General features: G+C 43.6%; 1 protein-coding gene across 4 annotated transcripts in view; it reads right to left on the reverse strand.

Annotated features, from left to right (window-relative positions):
• The window catches only part of NOLC1 (nucleolar and coiled-body phosphoprotein 1), a 36,007-nt gene extending 27,364 nt beyond the window's left edge, over nucleotides 1-8,643 (reverse strand). For 3 of the 4 annotated variants that reach the window (XM_063307617.1, XM_063307616.1, XM_063307613.1), the window contains exons 1-4: nucleotides 8,493-8,642; nucleotides 7,131-7,186; nucleotides 4,743-4,867; nucleotides 2,389-2,510 (exon numbers count right to left, since the gene is read on the reverse strand). In XM_063307617.1, coding sequence (XP_063163687.1) covers nucleotides 2,389-2,510; nucleotides 4,743-4,867; nucleotides 7,131-7,186; nucleotides 8,493-8,603 — 414 coding nt within the window. In that variant the 5' untranslated portion in view covers nucleotides 8,604-8,642. Of the gene's footprint in view, nucleotides 1-2,388; nucleotides 2,511-4,742; nucleotides 4,868-7,130; nucleotides 7,187-8,492 lie in introns of all 4 variants that reach the window. The other variant, XM_063307615.1, reaches the window with a different exon arrangement.
• Between the last annotated feature and the right edge of the window lie 15,930 nt (nucleotides 8,644-24,573).

A 24,573-nucleotide genomic window follows, 5' to 3' on the forward strand; every position in this document is an offset into this window, starting at 1 on the left:
CAGGTCTGGAGAAGTCTGCAAGCATTAGCTAGATTTTATTACCAAGAAAAACAAACAATTAACCAAGTACTTTAAATGTATCACCTTCCACTGGGAATCAACCACCCACAAATCCCTCTTATGCATAGAGAGCCATATAATTTGATATGTAAGTCACAAAGGTAACACTTTGGTTCCTTCTGCAGTTAAATTGTTCAAAGCCAAGATTTTTCCACTCTGCTGTGCAGCACACAACTCCATCCTTATAAAACATAAAGCCTTTAAAACAGTGCACTCCATTTTTATCAAAATCATCCTCTACATGGCTTGATTTATTTCTGACTCTCTACTGAGACTTGGTAAAGGTAAAGGTTCCCGTTTAGTCGTGTCTGACACTAGGGGGTGGTGCTGATCTCCATTTCATGGCCAAAGGGCCAGCATTTTCCGAAGACACTTCTGCAGTCATGTGGCCAGCATGACAGTCATGGAATGCTGTTACCTTCCCGCCGAAGTGGTACCTATTTATCTACTCACATTTGCACGCTTTCGAATTGCTACGTTGGCAAGAGCTGGGGTGAGTGCGGGAGCTCACTCCATCACGCGGTGCTCAGGTCTCAAACTGCCAAACTTGCAACCTGGGCTTGTTGACCCAGCTCTTGCCAACCTAGCAATTTGAAAGCATGCAAATGCAGATAGATAAATAGGTACTGCTTTGGCGGGAAGGTAACAGCGTTCTGTGCATGTTATGCTGGCCACATGATTGTGGAAGTGTCTTCGGACAGCGCTAGCTCTTTGGCCATGAAACTGATACTAGCACCACCCCCTAGTGTCGGACATGACTAAACTGGAACCTTTACCTTTACTGAGACTTGGATTAGGAGCTCCTTCAATAGGCACACAGATAAAAACATGCTACTTAAGGTATTACTGAAATTAAACTATGGAAGTAATTCATTAGCTCCATTTGTTGTTAAAGATGAATTTAATTCCTCATTAAAAAAAAGCCATTGACTTTTCTCTCTAACAATTACAAGTCTGGGGAAAGCTATCACTGAGACCAAACAGCATGTTCGTGACTTTGACCTACAAGCAGACAGATCTAAAGTTGCAAACTATGCTTCAGGGACCTTTTATCACTTTCCCTTCATTATTCCAAACTACTTCTTAAAGATATTTTCTTCCTCATCCAGAAAGGTCTTTACATCAACTAAGTACTGAAGGAGAACGTGGGGAGTCGTTAAAAGTGTGATGGTTGCCTTATCCTAAATAAAACTCTCAGACTCAAAATGTCAATTCAGGTTCTGGATTTATTTAGAACAGAGTGCAAACAGGTAAAAAGCTGAGAATGAGAAAAGCGTGCCTAAACTCAAACTAAATAGCGTCTTTGCAAACAACACCCCACCCCCTCCCTCACATACAGTTCTCCCCACATTCCCAGGTGCTCCTAACGAGCTCTGCTGATCAACGGGCAAAAAGACCTTGACATTTCAGAGATAGCCTAAACACATTCCACCAGGCACAGATCAGCACGTCTTTTGTACAAGGCTCCCAGCAGCACCCTCCCAGCCCGGACACGTATCAGCACCTTGGCAAGTGAACCGTTACGATGTAGAGAAACACCGGAACGGTGAACATGACAAAAAGCCTCTTACCCCAATACATCTTCCCTGAGAAAACAAAGCACTGGCTCAGCTACATGGATTTAAATTAGGCAACTATACCCATTAGAAAAACACTTTCCCAAGGAAACCAAAACTGTCAGCTCAGCCATAAAAACATTTAGAAGTCCAAGGAATGATGATAAGCTGGGAAAAGATACTGTGAAACAAGCAGAACCCTGGGAAAACAAAAGGTAGTAACGCTTTGGAAAGAAACTATGCTCATGAAATACTGCCTCTTTGTAAAAACAATGCAGTTTGAAAGAACAATGAAAAAACTATGCCCCATTTCCTCATGGTTACACTCAACAACCTCACTGATCTCATTAGGCACATGATGTATTATATCCAATGAAATGAAAATTCTTCTACTACAGTACAATGCCCTATCCTTGAACCTGATGGAGGAAGGCTTAACAACATTCCCTGTCTAAATCACCACTGCATATGCTCAGTTGCAAGCACTGAAGCAATAGCTCACGTCTAGTTGCACTGCCTGCTGTATTAGGATTGGTGATATACTTTACTGCACCCACTTTTTTTAAAGTACAGAGACTGGACAAAACAGCAGTTACTTATTACTTTTATTCATTATCTGGATTTATATATACACCTTATTTGATTCTATGTTTTTAATTTATTTTACTTCTTTTGTATGAGTCTTTAAATGCTGTCACTGATCATAAATACACAAACTCCACAGGTCTTCTCATGGAACAGAACCTGAGAAAATAAAAAACAATACACAAACCTTTGTTGGTTTCTTCCCTTCTTGCTCAGAGTCTGTGGAGTCACTGGTATCATCACTGCTGCTCTCAGAACTGCCATGAGCTGCCTTTATTGGCACTGGGGGAACAGTGACTGGTTTTGTGGCTAGAATTTAAAATAATAATAAAAAACACCGTTACTCAAAAATCAAATACCAGCTTCTGCATTCTAGTGACAGTGATCAGCTAAACCTGGGACCATAAATCATAAAAAGCAAACTGAAAGAACTGCCCAGTTCCCAAGACTCTGGACAGTTTAGAATAATCATGAAATAAAACCCCAGTATAAATCTCAGCACCCACTAATCTAAATCAAGAATACAGGACAATATAAACTTAAGTCATTATCATAATACACACAGCACAAAGAATAAAAACAGCAGCCTACCCTTATCATAGAAAACCCAGTCTGTTACTTTGCTTTGAAGCCAGTGTGCTATTATTTTAGCAAGTGTTCTTCCTAAACCCATTCTGCTACGAGTATGGTCACCATGGCAAACATCTCCACTAAGCGATACATGAAAGGCAGCAATCTAGTCTTTGTGAAGGACTACAAGCGTAAGGCACAGATCTTGGCTGAAGCTTCCTTCAGCAAACAAACACTGCAGCAACTGCTGCTCTGTTCCTTAGTTTGCTCAGCAAGTAGCTCCCCAAATTGAGAAGCCCCCTGGTAGGTCCTAGATGAGGATATACTCCAGATGTTGGAGGAAAACAGAACACCAGATTGATCATGAAATGGCTGTTTTGTACCTATGGATGAAGGCATCCAGAACTCATTCCCTACGAAGATGGCTTCCCCCCCCCCCCGCCTTATGCTTGTCTTTTATTGTGCACTAGAAACCTTTTTCTAATATTTGTCAGTCTCTTAACTGACATGGGTAGGGATGTGCTCTTTACGGCTACCTAGAAGCCATGAAAGAAATGGTTTTGTCTTATCTTTCAGACCAGTGGTAGAGTCATCCCAGCTAAGAACACCTCCAGCCACAGGAGGAAACACAAGGCAACAAGGGGCTTGTTTCAAATTCCCAGTATTTCCCATGGCAGAAAATTGAACATGTTCCAAATTTTGCTATGTCACTCAAAAATCCCAATGCAGTATTCCAAATGGTACTGTTTTGTTCCAAGCTCAGAAGAAAACTTTTTTTTCCTTTTGTGCGTGCCCTCAAGACCACTCTACTGCATAAAATGTTCTCAGCAAGGAACCATTTTCCTATTCCATTATTGGCAATGGTAGAAAGGTATGAGGGAATTTCCACACCATGATTCTGTAAGAAATCTAATAATGTTGGGGTTTTGGTGTTCTCTGGACATGCTACTCTTCCTGCAAGCATTTCATTACCAGATTTCATTAACATCATCAGTACAGGGAAGGAGTGGAATTTCCTGGCTGTTTTTATGTGGTAGCTTATTCTACCAGCCTTGATTGGGGTAGTTTCTTTCTTGATTGCTTTTTGGGTGGTACTGAATCTTCTTTGATTGTTCTTGTTTATCTGGTGCTGGGTCCTGCTTATCTAGGTGCTGGTTGACAGGCGTGAGAAGGGTGTATTTAGGTCTGTTTGCTTCTTTCCTTGACCTTTGGTTGCTCCCTTTCTTGAATGATCCATAGATGGAGCTTATCTCAATATGTCTGTTAATGAAGGCTTGTCAGAGTGCCTCAATTCCTCAAGGAATTCAGAATTTCTGGATCTGATTTTGGTCTAAGATGTCTACAGTTTCCCAATTGAAACTGTGGCTGAATATGTGTGTTCTGAAATTAATACTCATAGATGTATTCTGGCAATTGGAAGACATGATGAAAACTCCTTCATAATGGTAAACAAGTGTGTGCTATGGTGATGCACACTTGGTGATGCCAAAGAACGCACTGTTGGATGTAATCAAAGCAGACACAGGCCAAAATATAAAGCAACTGAAAGAAGCTCTACAAGATCGGAAATCATGGAGAGAGCTGGCTTAGGGAATTGTCAAGGGTCGGATATGACTGAATGGATAATTCGATTCGATTTGATGGTGATGCTGGAACACCATACTCTGAATCAAAAAGGGGATCAAAGGTGTGAGCAGGCAGAGGCAACAGAGGAAAACAAACCTCAGCTGGGGAAAATAAACAGAAATTGAGTAATAATTTGTGAGACATTTTATCAGCAATATAACAAACCACTCTGAAAAACAAATCATATCTTTATGTTACATATAGCCATATCATTGAGGTAGTATAGCAGTCCACTTCCTAAATTGAAGTTTAGCTTTACCACTGCCTTCAAGAATACAAAGGGAGCACTCAAAGACTTCTTTAATCAAGCAAGTGTCACACTAGAAATAAGCCAGCAAGCCTCACCTTGTTTTCTGACTGGAGAGGTTTCATCTTCACTGGAACTCTCGTAACTAGATGATGATTCTTTCTTGGTCTTCTTTGCAGGAGACCCATTTGCAAATGCTTGCTGCTTTTTGGCAACAGGTGATCTGAATGGATGGGTGAGTGAGAAAGCATAAGGGTCACTATCCCATACTAAGTTTTCGAGTGTTCAGGAGACATATGATGTAGCCAGTATGTGAAGTTCAACACAGCTGGGCGTATCCAGCAACTGAAAAAGAGACCATCTTATGCTCCAGTAAGAAGGTGGGAAGAATACGTAGTAAATGAATAAAAACATTCATCTGAATATTCATGCAGATCAAACTAAACAAGAAGCTGTGATTATATTTATTTATAGCATTTCTATCTCAATTTGTTGTTAAAAACAATCCCAAAGGAGCCCATTTGAAATATTCGTAATACCTGCAGGCATAATGCAGTTACTGATTTGATTAACCCACACAACCAATATTTTCTGGAAAAACAGAGTTCATTAATATTAAAAGCATACAGAATAATTTAGTATAAAAATGCAACTACTAGTAAATATCCCCACAGACCTTAATTTTTCTTCTTTATATAGTAAAAATGAAGTATCTCTCTCATTTATTTACAAATATATGTGCCTTTATAATAACTATCTGCAATATATGGCTGATAGCAGAGAAACTAATTATGAAGTCATATACAGGTAGTCCTCAACATACAATAACAATTGAGACCAGAATTTCCATCGCTAAGTGATCCAGTGTAAAACGCAACTGCATTGCTTAGCAATGGCAATCCCTGCAGTCCCAGTTGCCGTTGTTAACCGAATCACACAGTCGTTAGGCAAGGCATCTTCCTCCTGGCTTCCCACAACCAAAGTCAGTGGGGAAGCCAGCAGGAAAGTTGCAAGTCCCAGGCTGGCAGGAAGTTAAGAGGGAGCAAGAGTGTGCACAGGGGAGGGTGCGAGAGGCACGGTGCAGGTTGGGAGGGTGCATGAGGGCGCAGAGCAGGTCAGGGAGGGTGCAAGGGGGTGCAAAAGAGGCACAGTGGGGGACACTTACCACAGCAACTTGCGACCTTCCCTTCTGGCTTCCTCACTGACTTTCTTGGGGAGCCAACAGGGAAGGTTGAAAATGGCAATCACATGATTGCAGGGCACTGCAACCAGTCATAAGTGCAAACCCACTGCCAAGTGCCCAGATCGCGATCACGTGACTGTGGGGGTGCTGGAACAGCTGGAACTCCAAGGACTGCTTGTAACTGCCATTCCTTCAGCACCATCATAACTTCAAATGGTCACTGAATGAATTATCGTAGGTCAAGGACTACCTGTAATGATCTGACAACAAATGCATACTGCTCAACTGTAGAGATGTGCAAACATTCTATAAATAGAGCATCCTGTACCCTTGACTGGACCAAAACACATTTTTTGTCCAGACATAGACCCGGAACATGTTTTACAGAGGCCGTAATTCCAAGATAGTGGCAGCACACAAAGAAAAACAGTTGGGACGATCAAGAGCAAGGCAGGTGGGCCAGTCAGGTTGTACCTGCTGCACTTGAATTCAGGCACAGTAGCAGCAGGAAAGAAAAGCATTGGGACTGGGGAAGGTGTTGCTTGGGAGCACAGTGTAGCAATGAAAGACAATTGGAGACAATTGGCTGAGACAACTGGAGAAAGGAGCAGATGGAGCTAAAGTAGTTGCAGGAAAAGTCACAGGAAAAGAAGGCAATGGGATTATTCACTCTGGAAGACCCATCTGGACTTCACTGCAGCCAAAACCTGGAAGAGCCATATGATTCCAGGTTTAGGTTCAACCACAATCCTGCTAAACTCCAAGCCACAATATGTTTCATGCATAAAACAACATACATTTTTTGTTCTGATCATGCTAGCTTCTACTCCATGTATCTGCTTACAGTTGTTCAGTGATTTTGTTGCAACTGTGGCATCCTTCTGCAGCCATAGGCCCCACTTAAGATTACATATGGGGGAGGCTGCCAATTGTAAAATGAATGGGGTGACATCAAACTTGGATTTCTTCACACACTTTGTTTAAGAGATCTGTTATTAAAAACAAGTATTAGGGCTTACATTACAAATTTCATATGTTCCCCATCTTCTAGTGGTGAGAAACTATGCTGCCAGCTTTCAGCAATCACAATCAGAAGGACCCTGAAGGCTACAAAGAAAGGTTGTAAGTTGCTCATCCCTGATTTAGACTCTCAACCTTTTAATTAATATTACTGGTTTCACATACATCCACAGCAGAAAAACTTACAGCTCATGGCAAAATACTGGCTATAAAAATTATTCTAGCCAGTTAAATCGTTTAAAACAGATACATATAAACTTTTTCCTGAAGAAAAGCCACTTACTTCAGCCAATAATTGAAGATATCAAGGAGAGATGCAGCATTTGGGTCTTGCTCAGTCTACAAGGGAATCAAGAAAATGAAAATAATTGAAAAAATGAAGATAAATCATATTTTGACAGTGTTTGAAAAAGTTCAGCTTAGAGGCACACATAGCAATCTTTTCATCTTGCAAACATCCTATATCATGAATACAGAGCTATTACATAAAGCTATTACATAAGGCTGTTACATATCCTCACAAACAGTGGATTTAACAATAAAGCAATCCAGCTATTTGAAGGTCACCACTTTTTCAAGTTAAACTTTGATAAATGCTGTTAAACAGACCATATTACAATTTGCTTGGCTTACTATCCTAAATAAGTTTGTTAATTTACTATCAGTAATATTGCTATTACTGGTAGAAAGAAATTATATATAGCTATGTAATACTTACAAAACTTGATTTGAAGAACTAAGACTTCTAGGTTTTCTTTTTAAATTATGTTTTTAAAAGCAAAGACCTGCCAGTTTAGTGCATACTGTTCTTTACAAATGCCTCTAAGATCCTTGTAACAGCAATACAGAAACAAAGATATACAACTAATATACGGTAATATTAATAGAGAGCCAGTTTGGTCTAGTGGTTAAGGTTCTGGGCTAGAAACCAAGAGATTGAGAGTTCTAGTCTGCCTTAGGCATGAAAGCCGGCTGGTTGACCTTGGGCCAGTCCCTCTCTCTCAGCCCAACTCACCTCACAGGGTTCCTGTTTTGGGGAACATAGGAGGAGGAAGGAGTATGAGGTATGTTCCCGCCTTGAGTCATTTATAAAAATAATAAAAAAGGCGGGATAAAAATCAAATAGATAGATAGATAGATAGATAGATAGATAGATAGATAGATAGATAGATAGTAGCCATAACGGCAGTTGTGTTATTTGCTACACGCTTATACCTAAGTAAGTACAGTACAAAGAGACGACAATAACAGAGGAACGAGGAGGGGCACAGCACTCTAGATCCTGAGGAATTGCAGCTTGCACAACGCAGCTTGCAGCTTCGAGTGGCAGCACGTACTGCTGTGCAGCCATGCTGCTTCCGTGAGGTATCAGCTAAGCTTCCAGAACGGCTGCAATCTGCCTTGTCAATGTCTTCCAGGCTCCCTTCTTCCTCCCTCCCCTGTGGGAACATCTGCCCTGCCGACATCCACCTGGCCGCCGGCCCGCCCGCGCGCCCTGCCTGCCCACTCGGATACGCCGCGCAGATCCCGAAGCTGCGCCGGGGATTCCCTGCTCTGCAGTCAGGTCGGAAGGCGCCTTTCAGGGTGGCCACCCACGCGCGCGCGCACCCACGCCTGGGTGCCCGCGGCGCCGCCTTTGCCTCACCAGTCCAGCCGCTTTCCCAAAAGCCCGCGCCGCCCCATCGAAATGGTTTTCCCGCAGGAAAGCAAGCACCAGCGGGAACAAGTCACTTGGCACCGCACGCGCCAACGCCATCTTTCCGCCGGAAGAGGCAGCCGCCGCGCCGGACGCTCTCCTTCAGGGGGAGAACTTAGAGCTATAGAAATAGAGTAGCCATACATCGCCTGCACTTCTAAGTTCATTTTCCTGACTACAGCGAGAACTGCCCGTTGCGAAAGGGGAAAACTGCGAATGGAGCACTGTGGCAGCCGCTAAAGAAAACAAACGCTGCTTTCGAAACCTGAATATAATGCTAGGAAGGGGAGAGAAGGAGAGAGAGTGGGGGAGATTTGGTTCCGATGAGTCGACCCAATCGTGTTGAGATGAGTTTAGAGGAGCTCCCGCCCTGCTTTATTGGCCACCCGCGACTACTGCGCCTGCCTCTGAGTCCCGGCCCTAATTTTCGGAGCCGTCTCTCTCTGAGCGGCGGATCTCCCGCGGTCAGCAGTCGGCCTGCGCCTCCTCTCTTGCCAATCCATGTTTGCGGGAAAAGTGGGAAGATCAGGAGGGCAAGCAGGTCTTGTTGCTGCCCGCTCTTCCTGTGCCAAAAAGAGCTCCCCTCGTCCCATGGCAGGGAGAAAGGGGGAAGCAGATAACAATCCAGCCTCCCTGGGCTCAGAGGACTGACAGCAAAGGATCCACTCTCCCCTGCTTCTCTCCCCATCCTTATTCTGCCAGGCTATGAGAGGCAGGAGAAGCGGCGAAAAGAGGCGAGGAAGCAGTTCCACTTTGCTTCCGCGCTTGGAAAGTCTGTTTCGCTGAGAGGGGCCGCATGTAGAGGTGCTTACCCCACAGCAAGCTTTCCATGACATGAATGGGTGGTGAAGCAGGGGAGAGAGAAGTAGCAGAGAATAGCTCCCTTGATGCCAGTTCTCTTGGTGGGATGGGAGGATTGCTAGCAGAGGACCTGTGGTCTTCTGTTGCAGTAATTGGTACTCAAGGGGACCTGCCCCATCCCACCTCGCTCCTCCCCTCAACAGTCCACGTGACAGTGAGACAGAATCCTCTTCTGCTCCATTGCAAAAGCAGGATAGGGGTACAAAGTACAGTCAGCATTACTCAGCATTGCTGGCATACTTGGTCTCTGCCCATCTCTACAAAACATATTTCAGCTAGTAGCAAAAATCACTCTCCTCATGCCACTGAAATCCAATATGCCTTGCTTGTAAAAACTCTTAAATCTGGCATTCTCTGAGCAGAAGGGAAGTGTCTACTACTACAAAGATCTATTTCTAGTCAGTGTGGATGACTACACCTAACTCCAAAAGTTCTAGGCAATGTACAAAATAGTCACAATACAATACAGGAATAACAATACTATAATACACAGAATAAAATAACAAAACATTAAAAATAACTATATCTCTGTTGATACTGAAGTTAGTCCAACTATTAATCTCCAAAGACCTTCTGAAAGAGTCAGGTCAATAATTATTTGGAAGGCCATCAGAGCAGCTATCAATCTTGGCTCATCTCAAAACACTAAGCAGAATCAGACCTTGTTAATACTTGGATGGGAGACCACCAGGAAATCCCAGGGCTATAGGCTAAATTTCCTAGAAGAATGCAATGACACATCACCTCCATTTTGCTGCCAAGAACACTACTGTACATGGATGCTTCAATGTAGTCATCACTAGCAGTCAAGATCAACTAATGGGATTTTTAGCTTTTTAAGCAGAATGTAGATCAGGATCAAGCTGATGGACCTTTCTGTGCATTGCAGTATTGGCATGGGCTCCTGGTGCCCAGTTGTTAGATTGTAGCAACAAAACATGACTTTTCTACCTCAATTAGATTATTGAAATGAGGAAAACTTGGCATAACCGCCCAGAGTCCCCTTTTCAGGAGAGATGGGCAGTGACAGAAATTTGAAAAACAAACAAACAAACAAACAACCAGAAGTAGGCTTTTAATGGAAAGAACATCTCAGTTCCGTTCTCATAATGAAAACAAAATTGTAACTTCACAAACTGCTTCAGCATCCTATTCTTTAATTCCACAATGCAGGTCCTGAAATCTGTTTCTGAGATACAACAGCTCTTTATTCAAGGATATTGTTCCAGAAGAAACAATTCAAAGCTGTAATTTGTATAAAAAAGAAACAGGCTGCACATGGAGTTTGGACACAATTGATGGCAGCAGCCTGGGCAAAAAAAATTGCCAAATTTTGTTGCTTAATTGCAGGAGGACTAAAAGTACAACTCCGTCCCTTAGGAAATTATATCCATGCTACAATTTCAATCTAATTTCTGGGCTTTGTATGCTGGGGAGAAAGCACAAGAAGCACAAGCTCTTGATCTAGGGGAAGAAACTTTACCAGACTGGTCTCTACTTTCTTTTTCAAACTTTATTAAATTTTCAAAGTATAGGTAAAAACTAAAAAGCATGAAGCAAAAATCTACAAAGAAAAAACTAAAAAGGTGTGAAAATAGACAAAAGAGGAACTACAGAGAGTGACTTCCAACTTTCTACAACCAAGATATACTGAAACCAATATCAATCACTTACTCCAATTTAAACCATAGTAAACATTATTTCTATAAACCATTTCAATTTACAATAAAACATTCCCATCTAAAAGAACTTTTTTCTCCCATTAAAAAATACATACAAAAACCTCTTCCAACCCAGTTTTTCCCGAAAAAGAACAAATGGGTAAATAGTGTCCCTCTTCACTATAATTTTACTTCTTTCTGCCTACTATAACTAACAAAAAAATAACCTGTCTATATCTTAATCCTAATAGGTACAGTACATAAAAAAAATCTTCGTTGATATCACTTTACCAAACATAAGAATAATATCCAAAAAGTAGAAACACCCATCGAAACCCTTAAAAGGCTGTCCTGATAAACATATTTAACAATTATCCCACTTCAAAATAGACCAAAGCATTTGCATAGCTCAATGTTATACAGAGAGCTTTCCCCTTAAGAGTCTCCAATTTTTCTACAGCCCTCCTTAAAAAGTCCAGATTTTCTTCAAAAATCTTCCAGCATTCAAAACTCGATTCTTTCTCTTGATGTTCCACCAGCATAGTGTTTCCAAGCTCTCTTTTTAAATGCAAGTCTCTCTTACCTTAAAATTTCCACAATTCGATTTTCCCCATTCTCTTTTTAGTTCTAAGTCCCAAATCCCCATCTTCTTCCTTGAAGAGGCATCTTTGTAATTGAGGTATTTCTTAACTTCATCAGTTTTTTTCACTTGTTGGCACAGTTTATTGTTCACAAATTCTGAGAAATGATCAAAAACTTGAGTATCTTCAAGGTAAAAGCCATTGAAAATCTGTTTGAGTTCCTCCATGTCTCACCGCTGTAGATTATGGCGCCCTCTAGTAACTTAAACAAGTAAAGTCCATTGTGTTGAAAGAATCCTCCAACTCATTGTTTACAGGTATATCTAATCAGTATAGTGAAAAGTGAAAACAAAGACAGTTTCCCATAGGAAAGTAGAAACAGAAAGATCGAGATTCAACTCCAAAGATTCATCAAGTAAGGGAAATCTTCTATAATCGTCAAAACTTAATTTATTAAAAAGGGCAATAGAAAAACAGATATTTTAACTCTCAGCATTACATTACACACATACACACACACACACACACTAAATTTCCAAATTAAAAAATCCCAGAAATAATGCAAATCAACTCGGCATTTCTTTGCTGTCAAAAGCCTCTCTTAATTTACACATAAACAAAAAAAAATGGTGCTTTAGAAATGGGGTGGTTGGTTTTAGAGTCCGTTTTCAGCTTCAGTGTGGTTTGGGAAAAGATGACAGCCCTGCCTCCCAGCTAATCAGTCACTGATCAAACACGAAACTCTATTTTGTGATCTTCTGGCTATGATGAGCTGTCTGGACGACATAGGGGTTCTCCTTAATCCGAACAACACTTCTGGGCTCCAAGGAAACCTGCCTCAGCCTGGAATAATTGCCCCATTGTCAGGTCAGTCCATGGAGCGCACGGAAAAAAACTGTTCTAATCACCATTATCCTCACTGGAAGTTCCAGACTGGTCTCTAGTTTCGATGTCAGAAATACTTAAATTAGTCAGGCAACTAAAACCTGGAAGGGCTGCAGGGATGTATTTAATACACTCTCATTCTGCCCCAGTACTGGCTTCTCGTTTCAGCTACATAAATAAAACAGCAATTATTCCTGAAACTGGGGCGCAGCCATTATTGTCCATTTCTAGGAAAAGGGAAGAAAGATGTGCCAACAAATTATTACCAAGTGAGGCTTCTGAGCATATCCAGTAAGACATATGCCAGACATATTTACTGGAAATTTTTAGATTGGTTGGAGGAAGAGAGCCTCCTAGCTGATGAACAGGTAGGATTCTGAGACGCCATTTGGTGACAGATTAGGGACTGAATATTCTCTCTCACTTGATTGGGAAATATACTCAGCCACCAAAGTAGCTCTTTACACCCTGTTTGTTGATTCTAACCAGACTTTTGATTCTATTTCCAGAGAAAGTCTCTGGAAGAAATGGAATGCTTCTACCATCAATAAACAGTTACACACCCTAGTACAAGTACTACTGTATATAAAGATACCAGTCTGAGGGTGAACTGTACTGAAGCCAGGCATTTCTCAAACACAATGATCACCAGCAAGGGGGTTAAACAAGGGTATATTGTGGTTCCATTACTCTTTAATTATTATATCAATACAATGTCTAGTACCCTTAACAAGGGAGACTCCCCCCACCCCCAAACTGGACAGCAGACCTGTATCTATACTGCTTTATGCAGACAATGCAGATGCCATTTTTGCAGCTTGCCAGCTTATAGAGAAACACCGAGAGAAGACCCAACCATTGCACATGGCATTTCTAGACTTGGAAAAGGCTTTTGACCGTGTTCCACACCAACTGATTTAGGATACACTTCGTGATCATGGGGTGCCTGAATTACTCATTGACTGGGTCAAAATGCTATACAAGAACACTAGTAGCCATGTGCGATGCTCAGGTGGCCTGACAGTTTTCTGATGACGGTCAGAGTACACCAAGGCTCCGTGCTGTCACCACTCCTATTTATATTAGTCATGGATACCATCACATGAGACCTGCAGCGAAATGCACCTTGGACCATACTCTAAGCTGATGATGTCATGCTTGCTTCTACTACTAGGAATGAACTGCAGTGGCAAGTACAGGCATGGAATGACTGCCTCATCCATTTTGGACTCCACCTGAACATAAAGAAAACTGAGTACCTAGAGACTGTAACCACCCATGGGACGCTCCAAATAAATGGAGAAAACTTAAAGAAGATGAATATCTTTCGGTACCTTGGCTCCCATCTCCAAGGTGGCATCAGCAGTGATGTGTGAGTGAGGGTGAATGCAGCCTGGTTGCGCTGGCAAGAACTCACTGGCGTGCTTTGTACAAACAAATACCAACCCGTCTCAAATCTAAGATCTATAAGACAATAGTTTGCCCTGTGGCACTGTATGGAACCAAGTGCTGGGCAACAGCATAGGGTATAGAAAGCTGCCTCCATGTTATGGAAATGTATATGCTCTGTTGGATATTGGGCATCTCCCTGCTCAATCATGTCACAAATGCCATCCGACAACAACTAGGCATGTCACTAATTACAGAGAAGATGAGAGAAAGCTGGCTTTGTTGGTATGGATGTGTCCTTAGAGTGGAACCTTCCACTCTTGCCAAAATAGTTTACCATCTTAAAATTGATGGCCAGTGGCCATGTGGGTGACCAAAACAGAGATGGCAAGACACCATCAATAAGGACATGCAAATTGAGGGTCTGTGCCCTGAGGATGCGGACAATCGGGCAAAGTGGCATTTCAGGATCCAAAAAGCAGACCTCGTGATAGCAGGAAAATGCTAGGAAGAAGAAGAAAACAGAGTGAGAGACTGCTGAACTCACATACATCAAAAGGTTCCAGGCTATTTCAGAAGGTCTCAAAGTGGCATTTCAGGATCCAAAAAGCAGACCTCGTGATAGCAGGAAAATGCTAGGAAGAAGAAGAAAACACAATGGGTTTTTAATCCATTACGATTGTTAATCGATAAGGTTCTTGTAGTCTGTCTCACATATATCCTGCATCTGCATAACCAACCTGTCTTCCCCTTCCTCATCCCAGTTTAAATCCTACATCAGACTAGCCAGTATATGCATCTGATGAAGTGAGCGACTGTTCACAAAAGCTTACTCCTTTTAATAAAATTTGTTAATCAGAAAAGGTGCTACCAGACTTCTTCCATTTTTAATCCTTACAGGTTACATTTTGTCCATTGTGCTTTTTAATCAGAGAAAAAAAGAAGACGAAAAGATGAAAAAACAGCACAATTTAAGTTACAGCTTATGAAAATCTGTAGTGAAGTGTGAGGTTTTTATTTTAAGGCCTAATTTCAGAAACTCACAGCACAAGCCACGATGGATATGCGAAGTTCTTTATTAGGTCTTTACCTCAGACTGTCAAAGCCACAACTGGCTCCACTTCCTCCCTCCTCCCTCCTTTGGTCTCCCACCTTTTCTTTGTCCCATCCCTTCCTCTGCATTGACAGCTTGCATGATAGTGGCCTCTCAGTCTCTCAGTTGTGAATGGGGTTGCTGCCATTTGCTCTCTTCTTATCCCTTGCCCCTCCATTGCTTGTAGTCTCTCCTCTATCCTTCCTTCCCTTTGATGTGTAAGGTTAGAGCACCCAGGTGCAATTAACCATTGTCCCTGGGTTCTCCATCCTTACATGCCACCTCCCTGCGGAAAGATGGCCTCCCCCCCATTTCGTCCCCTGGATATGGAGGCACCTGGCAAAAAAAAAAGAGCTAATTAGGAGGTACTTATGACAAGGCATTCTGTTTAAGCTATGTAGGTTTAGTGGGATATTGCTTATGGAATGCCCTGACTAGATGAGGTGTGCGGACATGGTTGCTCGCCACCCACTCATTCTCTGTGTCTGGTAGGTGTTTCCATTGTACTAAGTATTGTAAGCCCCCCCGATGTAGTCTGGAGTCCAGAATTTCTTGTATCTCAAAGTGCTGTTCACCGTCAACCAGTGTGGGGGTGGATGGAGGTGGTTTAGGGTGCCATCGTGTTGATGTTCGTACTGGTTTAAGAAGACAGCAATGGAAGACTGGGTGAATATTGTACAATATTTTTGGAAGTCGAAGTTGCACTGTGACATTGTTGATAAGTCGCCTGATTGGAAATGGGCTGAGGTACTTTGGGCCAAGTTTCTTCGATGGCTGATTTGATTTCAAGTATTTAGTAGCGAGATAAACCATGTCTCCCACTTTTAGGGGCCACCTGGTGGATCTCTTTCTATCAGCATATTTTTTGTAATCAGCTTTGGCATCACCAAGTGCCTTGACAATTAGGCCAGCTGTCCCTGAGTTGTGCGATCCAATAATCCAAGGAGAGTATTTTGGTGCAGAGTTGTGGGAGTTCTGGGATGGCCATGAAGTCTTGTCCAGTGGTGACCTGAAATGGCGTAAATTCTGTGCTCGCGTGTATGCCACCTCAGCAAATGGGAGTAAATCGACCCAATTGTCTTGCTGGTGGCTGACGTAGCAGCGGAAGTATTGTTCGAGGATTTGATTCCTCCATTCACTCGCCCTGTCAGTTTCTGGGTGGTGGGTGGAGCTTAGGCCTTGGTCAACACCAATTAACTTGAGAAATTGCTTCCAGAATCTGGAAGTAAATTGAGTTCCTCTATCGCTTATGATATGTTCGGGAGCATCGTGGAGGTGATAGATGTGGTGAATGGACATCCTGGCCAGTTGACTGGCTGTGGGAAGCCTGGCACATGGGACAAAGTGAGACTGTTTTGAAAAAAGGTCAGTGACCACCCATATGACCATCTTCCATTTGCTCTCAGGGAGTTCAACGATGAAATCCACGGTGATTTGTTTCCACGGGCGCCTTGGACTCGCCACATTTTGTAAAAGGCCTCTAGGCTTGCCTCCGATACGTTTAGCTACGGCGCAGATGGGGCAAGCCGCTGTGTATTCTTCCACATCTTTCCTCAAGGTCGGCCACCAAAATTGTCGAACTAAATGAAGGTTTTCACAAATCCGAAATGTCCTGCCACTTCCCACTTCCCAAATGTCCCGCAACGCTCCAGGATGTTCCTTTGTAGAGTCTCTGGGATGTACAATTTCTCACCCTTCCCACCACAGTCACATCCTTTCCACGAGGAAAGTTTTATTGGAGTTCAGCCAGATATCTTGTTGAGAGGCAAGGTGGAGCTTGGCTCTCAAGTCTTTGTCCATCTTTGCTACTGCTGTTTGGCTCCATGTAGTAGCTGCCAGCCCAAATTGGGTAGTTGGGATGATGGAGTCTACTACCTCCTTCCGTAAGCTGTTGTGTTGGGGTAAGCAAGAGAGGGCATCCTCCAAGAAGTTCCTGCCTCCCAGTAAGTATTTCAGTGTGAAGTTAAACCATCGGAAAAATTGTGCCCATCATATCTGCTTGGGGTTCTATTTCCACAGAGATTTTAGAGCTTCTAGGTTCTTGTGGTCCGTCCAAATCTCGAACGGATGAGAAGCCCCTTCTAGTAGGTGCCGCCACGTCACTAGTGCCCACCGGACTGCAAACACCTCCTTCTCCCACACGTGCCAGCGTTGTTTGGTGTCTGAAAATTTTTGTGAGAGGTAAGTGCACGGCCTCAATTCACCAGCATCGTCTTTCTGTAGCAGAATGGCCCCAATTGCCACATCCGAAGCATCTGCCTGGACTACTAGAGGTTGTGTGGGGTCGGGATGGCATAGAATTGGTTCTGATTGAACAACGCTTTCAGTTGGTCAAATGCGTTCTGACAGTCAGAAGTCCATTGGATCGGAGCTCCAGGCCTCTTTGCTGCCTTCGAGTTCCCTTGCTCCTTTGTCTTCAGCAGGTTGGTCAGTGGTAAAGCCACCTGCGCAAACTGTGGGATGAATTGTCTATAAAAGTTTGTGAATCCCAAGAAGCTCTGTAGTTGGCTCCTGGTTCGAGGAGGTTCCCAGGCGATAATGTCTCTGACTTTAGCCGGGTCCATCCCAACTCCATCGCTGGAGATTCTGTATCCCAAGTAGTCCAACTGCTTCTTATGAAATTCACACTTCGATAACTTGACATATAAGTGGTTGTTTAACAATCACGTTAAGACTGTTGACAAGTGCCACATTGTTTCAGAATAGATGAGGATGCCGTCCAAATAAACGAGGATGCCCCAGTATAAAAAGTCATGTAGAATCTTGTTTATGAGATGCATGAAGACCCCGCACCCCCTGTAGTCCGAACAGCATCACAAGATATTCAAATGATTCTAACTGGCAGTTGAAGGCAGTCTTCCACTTATCACCCTCCCTTATACGCACCCCGGTAATATGCCTCACGTAGGTCAAGTTTAGTGAAAATCTTGCCCTTCGAAAGGTGTGTCAACATATCCCTCATCAGGGGAAGAGGGTATTTGTTCAAAGTGCAGACTGCGTTTAAGCCTCAATAGTCTGTGCAGAGCCATAAGGACCCGTCCTTTTTAGTCCTTAATAGTACGGGTGCAACCATAGATGAAGTAGCAGGGCAAATGAAGCCCCGTCATAAGTTTTTATTGATGAACTCGCGAAGGACTTCAAGCTCTTTGGTGGTCATGGGGTATAGTTTTGCCTTGGGGAGTTCTGTCCCCGGAATAAGTTCTATGGCACAATCTGATTTTTGGTGGGGTGGTAGCTGGCCTGACTCAGTTTCACCAAAGACATCCTTCAAGCGTCTGTATTGTCTGGGAATGCAGGGTCCCTCATTTGCAGTTTCCTTCTAAGCTGATTCCTCAAGCGCTCCCGTGAGCTCAGATTGTGTGTTCAGTGGCCCTTCAGATAATTGGTTGTGGCCCCCATCGGGGGCCATAGATTTGTCCTGACCTCCAATCTATTCTCGGATTGCATTCTCAGAGGCAGGCAAGCCCTAGGATCATGGGGTGGTGTGCAATTGGGGTTATAAGGAATCTCAGGACTTCTTTATGCTTCCCCACCTGCATAAGTATTGGCTCAGTACAGTATTTGACAGGGCCCCCTTTCATATCCCCCCCATCAAGCTGGGTGAAGGTGATAGGGTTGTCTAATTTATCCACCCATAGCTTTAGTCTGGCTACCATTGTAGGGTGCAGTAAGTTGCGCATGCACCCCGAGTCTAGTAGTCATGCTATTGGGATGGGGTCCCCACCTCTTATTGATTTCAATCATGCACACACCAGCACTACTGGGTACTTCCCACTTACCATGGGGTCCTTGCGCCCATCTTTCCTTGCCTGCCCTTTGGCGCTGTTTAGAGCAGGCTGTCGTTTCCCGACAGGGGGAGTTCATCTTTGGTAGAGGCTTCGGAGTCCTCATATGACTCACGCCGTCCCTTCTCAGAAGCTGCCACTGCCGGTGTCTTGAGTTTCTTAGCTGGGGCCTTTGGGTTGCTTGTGTTGGTCTTGGGCTGCCCCTGCTTCATGGGGCCTGGGCAGTTGGCTGCTCGGTGTCCCTCCTTCCCACATTGAAAGCACAAGCCTCTACGTGCTCTTCGTTCTTTTTCTTCAGCCCATGGCCGGTCCACCACTCATTGTCCACTGGGCCTGTTGTAGTAATATAGTGCTGTCCCATGATGTACGGTTGTTGTTGGCATCGCACTTGGGTTCGCACTTCCTCTACCTCTCCTGCTAGGCATATCCAGTCTCTCAGCAATTTGTGGTTTCCTCGTGCTAGGGACCACTCTAGGATCTCGAGGCATAAGCCTCCCTTGAAATACTCAATCCTTAGGGACTCTGGCCAGTCAGTTAGCCTTTCTGCTAGAGTTTGAAACCCTATAGCATAGTCAGAAACCGATTTGTTCCCTTGTCTTATGGTTTGCGTGCTGGCTCTGGCTCTCATTGTAGCCAATGGGTCCTCAAAGTGTTCTTTTAATGCCTTCATGAAATTCTGAAGGTTTTGGAGTTCAGGGACTGCTGCCTCATGTAGTCTCTCCAGCCATTCAGCTGCCTCTGCCCTGAGGCGCCCCGATACATGGCGCACTTTGGCATCCTCTGAGTGAAATGTTCCTTCAAATTCACTCATAAACCCTCTGACATGTGTTAGAAAACATGCGAGTTGCTTGGGGTCTCCAGTGAATTTGATATTGAGGCCTCTATCCCCAAAAAACTCCTCCCTCGTTCTTGGGCTGCTCAACCCCCTTGTGATTGCCAAGTGCCTGGGGTGGGCCTCCCTTAGAGTTTGTGGGCCTCCTTGCTGTGTCTGGGCTTATTCTTTTTTCTCCTGTAGAGGACACCTATCTCCCTTGTAGCTCAGGAATGGCTGTTGCTGTTCCATTTTTAATGTCTGGTGTTATGACTGCAGCCGGCCCTCTCTCTTCACATGCTCCACGTGCCTCCCTTAGAGTCAGGTTCACTGCCTCTTCAGGGCCTCGTGCCATCTCCCCTCGGTGGGTAATCCTCCTTTTCTAAGTGTCTCTACCCTAGATGTCTGGCTGGGTCGCACCCCTCTCCCTATTGCTGCCGCGCTATTCGCTTCAGCTCCATTCCTTAATTCAAATCTCCCGCCTTCGGTTAGCTCCGCCCTCTCCTGCATTCCCTTCGCTCGCGTGTTCCCTCACCCGAGGCTTGGGGCCCTCAACTCTCGTGCACTCTGCCGTCCAGGGCTTGAGGTCCATGGGTCCCAGGGGTTCGTTGCCACCCTCTTTCCAGCCACGCCCCCCCCCATCTTGCCTGCGATCGCTCCTCGTGCCGCTCTCTCTCCCGTTGCTACTGGATTCCATATTCCGGCATCAAACCTCTGGAGCAGGCATTCTACTGCCCCACGTAGGGCCACCATATCTTGTTCCGGCCTCATCACTCTGCTTTCCAATCCTGCTGGTAAGCCTCTCTTTTGGGGCCAGGGCTTTCTGCTCTTTCTTCCTATATGCTCACCCGCGATGGAGTTTCTGGGGTAGGCAGGTTGCTCAGGAACCACGTTTCACTCGGCAGGGTGTATGGAACTTCTAATCGTCTTGGGGTTTGCTCTGGGTAGGCCTCTGCAGTTCTGTAGTTTGGCCCCCCCTGTTCTCCCCATGTTTGAGGTGATCGGCCTTTGGGGTATTCCCAGTGTCTCCCCATGTCGTTGCCTCATGTGGGTCAGCGTTGGGGCATTCTGTTCCCTTCGGTAAGGCCTCCATGCTGTCAGTTGTGGCTTTCTGTGAGGTTTTTATTTTAAGGCCTAATTTCAGAAACTCACAGCACAAGCCACGATGGATATGCGAAGTTCTTTATTAGGTCTTTACCTCAGACTGTCAAAGCCACAACTGGCTCCACTTCCTTCCTTTGTCCCACCCCTTCCTCTGTGTTGATAGCTTGCGTGATGGTGGCCTCTCAGTCTCTTAGTTGTGAATGGGGTTGCTGCCATTTGCTCTCTTCTTATCCCTTGCCCCTCCATTGCTCATAGTCTCTCCTCTATTCTTCCTTCCCTTTGATGTGTAAGGTTAGAGCATCCAGGTGCAATTAACCATTGTCCCTGGGTTCTCCATCCTTACACTATGTAAGGGAGCTGCTGGTTCTTTCTACAGGAAATGCATACAACTCCTGAATGATAAGAGCTCAAACTTCACCCTGCAAAGGAGGAATCCCATTTGCCATATGCCTATCCCTACTGATTTCTCAGTTCATTTTTTCTATATTTAACACTATACAGTATTTTAAAACCTGGCCTACCTTCAAGGAAATCCGAGTAGTAGAGAATTGATTTCCCTTTTTATAATTTTATACTATAATTTCATGTCTGAATGACAATTCCCAGGGTTCACACATTATTGCATTAAGCCTTAATTTGGTGTGTTTGTCTTGGTTTAACACAATGTGTGAATCCAGCTACTGCATAGTTCCAAGGAAAAGTCTCTAAATTATACTAAATGATAAGGCACTGTGAGGATTCTGTATTGGCCTCTTTGTATATAAAGAAATGAGATGGAAGAAGTGGTAGGCTACAAGTGGAAGATTAGGGTATCTAGATTAGGGTGTCTTGAGCCTCCTTCTTCAAATTCTGTGAAGGAGGCAGAGCAAATGCACAACAAAAGCTTAATCTGAAAACATTCAGATTTTCAGTATATTCTTGGGAAAGGTTGTTGAGGAAATGGTGGGGTTGATGACCTTGGGCCAGTCACTCTCAGTTCTAGACAGAAGGCAATGGCAAACCACTTCTGAAAATCTTGCCAAGAAAACTGCAGGGATTTGTTCAGGAAGTTGCCAGGAGTCAACACTGACTTGAAGGAATTATATCATATTACATTACTGTATATTATATTGCTGTATATTGCATTGCATTGCATTGCATTGCATTGCATTGTATTATACATTACATTACATTACATTACATTACATTACATTACATTACATTGAGAAAGAGATAGTCCAGTGGCCAAGTAGACAAAAGGGAGTTGGGAGATTCCAAATAGCTCTTTTGGGAGAATCTCAGCTTTTCCAAAGCCACACTTCCATCTTTTATGCTATACAGAGATCATGGTATCTATGCTGATCCTCACAAAAAGTTTTCATACTATGTTTTGGCTTCATACTTTTATACTTTATACTTTTTCTTCTTATTTTGAAGTGTCAGTTCCTTTTTCAAGGCAATAAAGCCTTGTTGATTATTATGGGCCATGCAATAATGATAGATAGATATTTCCTTCAATTTCCATTTATCAATGATACCAGTTTGATGGTTTAGTCTGTATTCTCTGCTCTCTTACCTTGTGCTTCCCTTTGCTATTCTTTTCTGTTCAGCTAGTAATATGAGGATACATACAGAGCATAGTATATTCTCAAAGAGAATATCCCAAAAGGATAGACAGAGGATGAAATAAAGAATTAAGATACTGTATATAAAGAATAGAGAATACTATTTAAATACTATTTAAAATACATGCATTCTGGGGGAGATGGGTGGTAATTAAATGTGAATAATAAATAAATAAATAAATCAGTGTGACAGGACTCATTGCTGTCCCCACTTCTGTTCAACAGCTACATGAAGCCACTGGATCAGCACTGGGTCAGGCTTCAGCAGTATGCTGATGATACCAACATTATATTTCAACCCCTGGCTGAACAAGTGATGCTGTGGAGTGCTGTCCAGGTGCCTGGAGGCTGTTTGAGTCTAGATAGGAGGCAAATGTAGTGGCAACATGGAAGACCATTGTTATTTCGAGGAGTTTTAGTGACATATTTTGATTTTTCTCCTTCACACGAAGATGCTTACAGTTTGAGTTATACTAATGCTTAGCTTGCTTGTCTTTTTATTTCTGTTTGGAATGGGGTGGGGGGAGATAAGAGAAAACCCCAAGATTGTTTTTGTTAAGCACTAGCTTATCTGTATAGCTTCCCAGGCTCTTGGAAACAGGTGCTCTAGACCCTGGGAACTGCCCCATCAAGGTCAGACCCTGCAGCCTCTGTACCATGGAAACAGGGTCATGAGGCTTTAGGGCCAGACTTTGATAAAAACCTTAGGATCGTTTTTGAGTTGGGGAGCCTTCTGCACAGACCTGAGTGTGGGGTGCTGTGAAAATTGAGCCATCTTGGGGTATCTCCGCTGTCCTTGTTAAGGGGCTTCTGATAGCCTCTGGGAGATAGGGTTTCAGCTTGCTTGGTATGTAATGATTTTCCTTTCTTTATGTTATGCTTTTTATGCTTCTGTTCAATCTGCCTAAACTGTGTTTCTGGTTTAAACTGTTTTTGTTTAAATTTGTTTGCTTAAGTTTATAATAAAGCTTAAAATCTCTTTATCCACTGGTGTGCTTATTATGTCTGGATCTAAAAGAACTAATTGGCTAACCACCTGATCACTGCTTGGACACTTGGCAGAACAGCAAACAGACTGAGACTCAATCCCAGCAAATGGAGTGACTCTGGACTGAAGATCTGGAGTTGCAATTCATTGAGCAGAACTGGTCTGCAGTTCAGGGATCCTCTTGGACTCACAGCTCCTGCTTGAGGAGCAGGTAGCAACTATGGCCAAGATGACCTTTCCTGGAAGGAGAGACTTTAGTCACCTGTCAACTGGAGTACTGCAATGTCACATGGGACTGACCTTGAAGAGCATTTGGAAGCTATAGGTAGTCCAAAATGAGGTGGCTCTAGTTATTATGAGTACCCCTTGAGGGTTAAAACATCTCTAGTTTGAAAGCTGCACTGATTGCCAGTTGACTTCTGGGTGTAATTCAGGATACTAGTTGTCGCTTTTAAAGTCCTTCATGTTTCAGAGCCTGACATTTGTGGGACCACGCTAACATCTGTCTGCCCAGTAAGATCTAGTTCAGTGAGCTCTTTACATATCCCTTCAACCAGAGATAGCCACCTACAGGATCCACTGAAACATATCTTCTCAGTATTGCACCTGACATTTGGATACCACCTTCCCTCCTGATCTTGAGAAAGTCTGTGAAGACTTGGCTATTTCATCAAGCCTCAAGGGCAGGGCTATTTCTACTCCTCTGGATGAGGAACAACTTTAAGTGTGTTTTTGTAATGTTTCATTCCAGTGGAATATATATTTGTATTTATATATAATTCTTTTATATGATGGTTTTAGTTTGAACCTTTGATGATTAAAACTAATTATTTTAACCCTTATAGATTTGGGAAGTTGTACCCTGACCAGAGTTGGTTCACTAGGGTAACTAGAGCAGCCTATAAGCACTATAAATAAAAATAAATAGCTAGTGTTTTAAATAGCAATTATCTTTCAGCATTGTGCATACACGGCACGAAACTGCAACACCCCAGATAGGTGCTTTGCCACTTATTTTGTGTACAGTATTGTACAGAAGCTAGCAAGCTGCACCCCAAGATCGGCGGGGAGGAATCCTACCATTCCGAGCCCGCCTTCTGCTCCCCGAGTAGGCGCCTTCCTCATCTGCACGGAGGTTCGCGAACTTCCCCAGAGTTAACTGCCCGGTGCCTGCCGAGTTGGCCCAACTGCCCGGGTCCTGGGCTGTGCCGAACTTCCCGTCGAACGAACCACCTGCGCCTGGCACGCGCGGCTGACCGACAGGGCTC

Source organism: Candoia aspera, chromosome 6 (genome assembly GCF_035149785.1).
Source record: "Candoia aspera isolate rCanAsp1 chromosome 6, rCanAsp1.hap2, whole genome shotgun sequence".
Lineage (NCBI taxonomy): Eukaryota > Metazoa > Chordata > Lepidosauria > Squamata > Boidae > Candoia > Candoia aspera.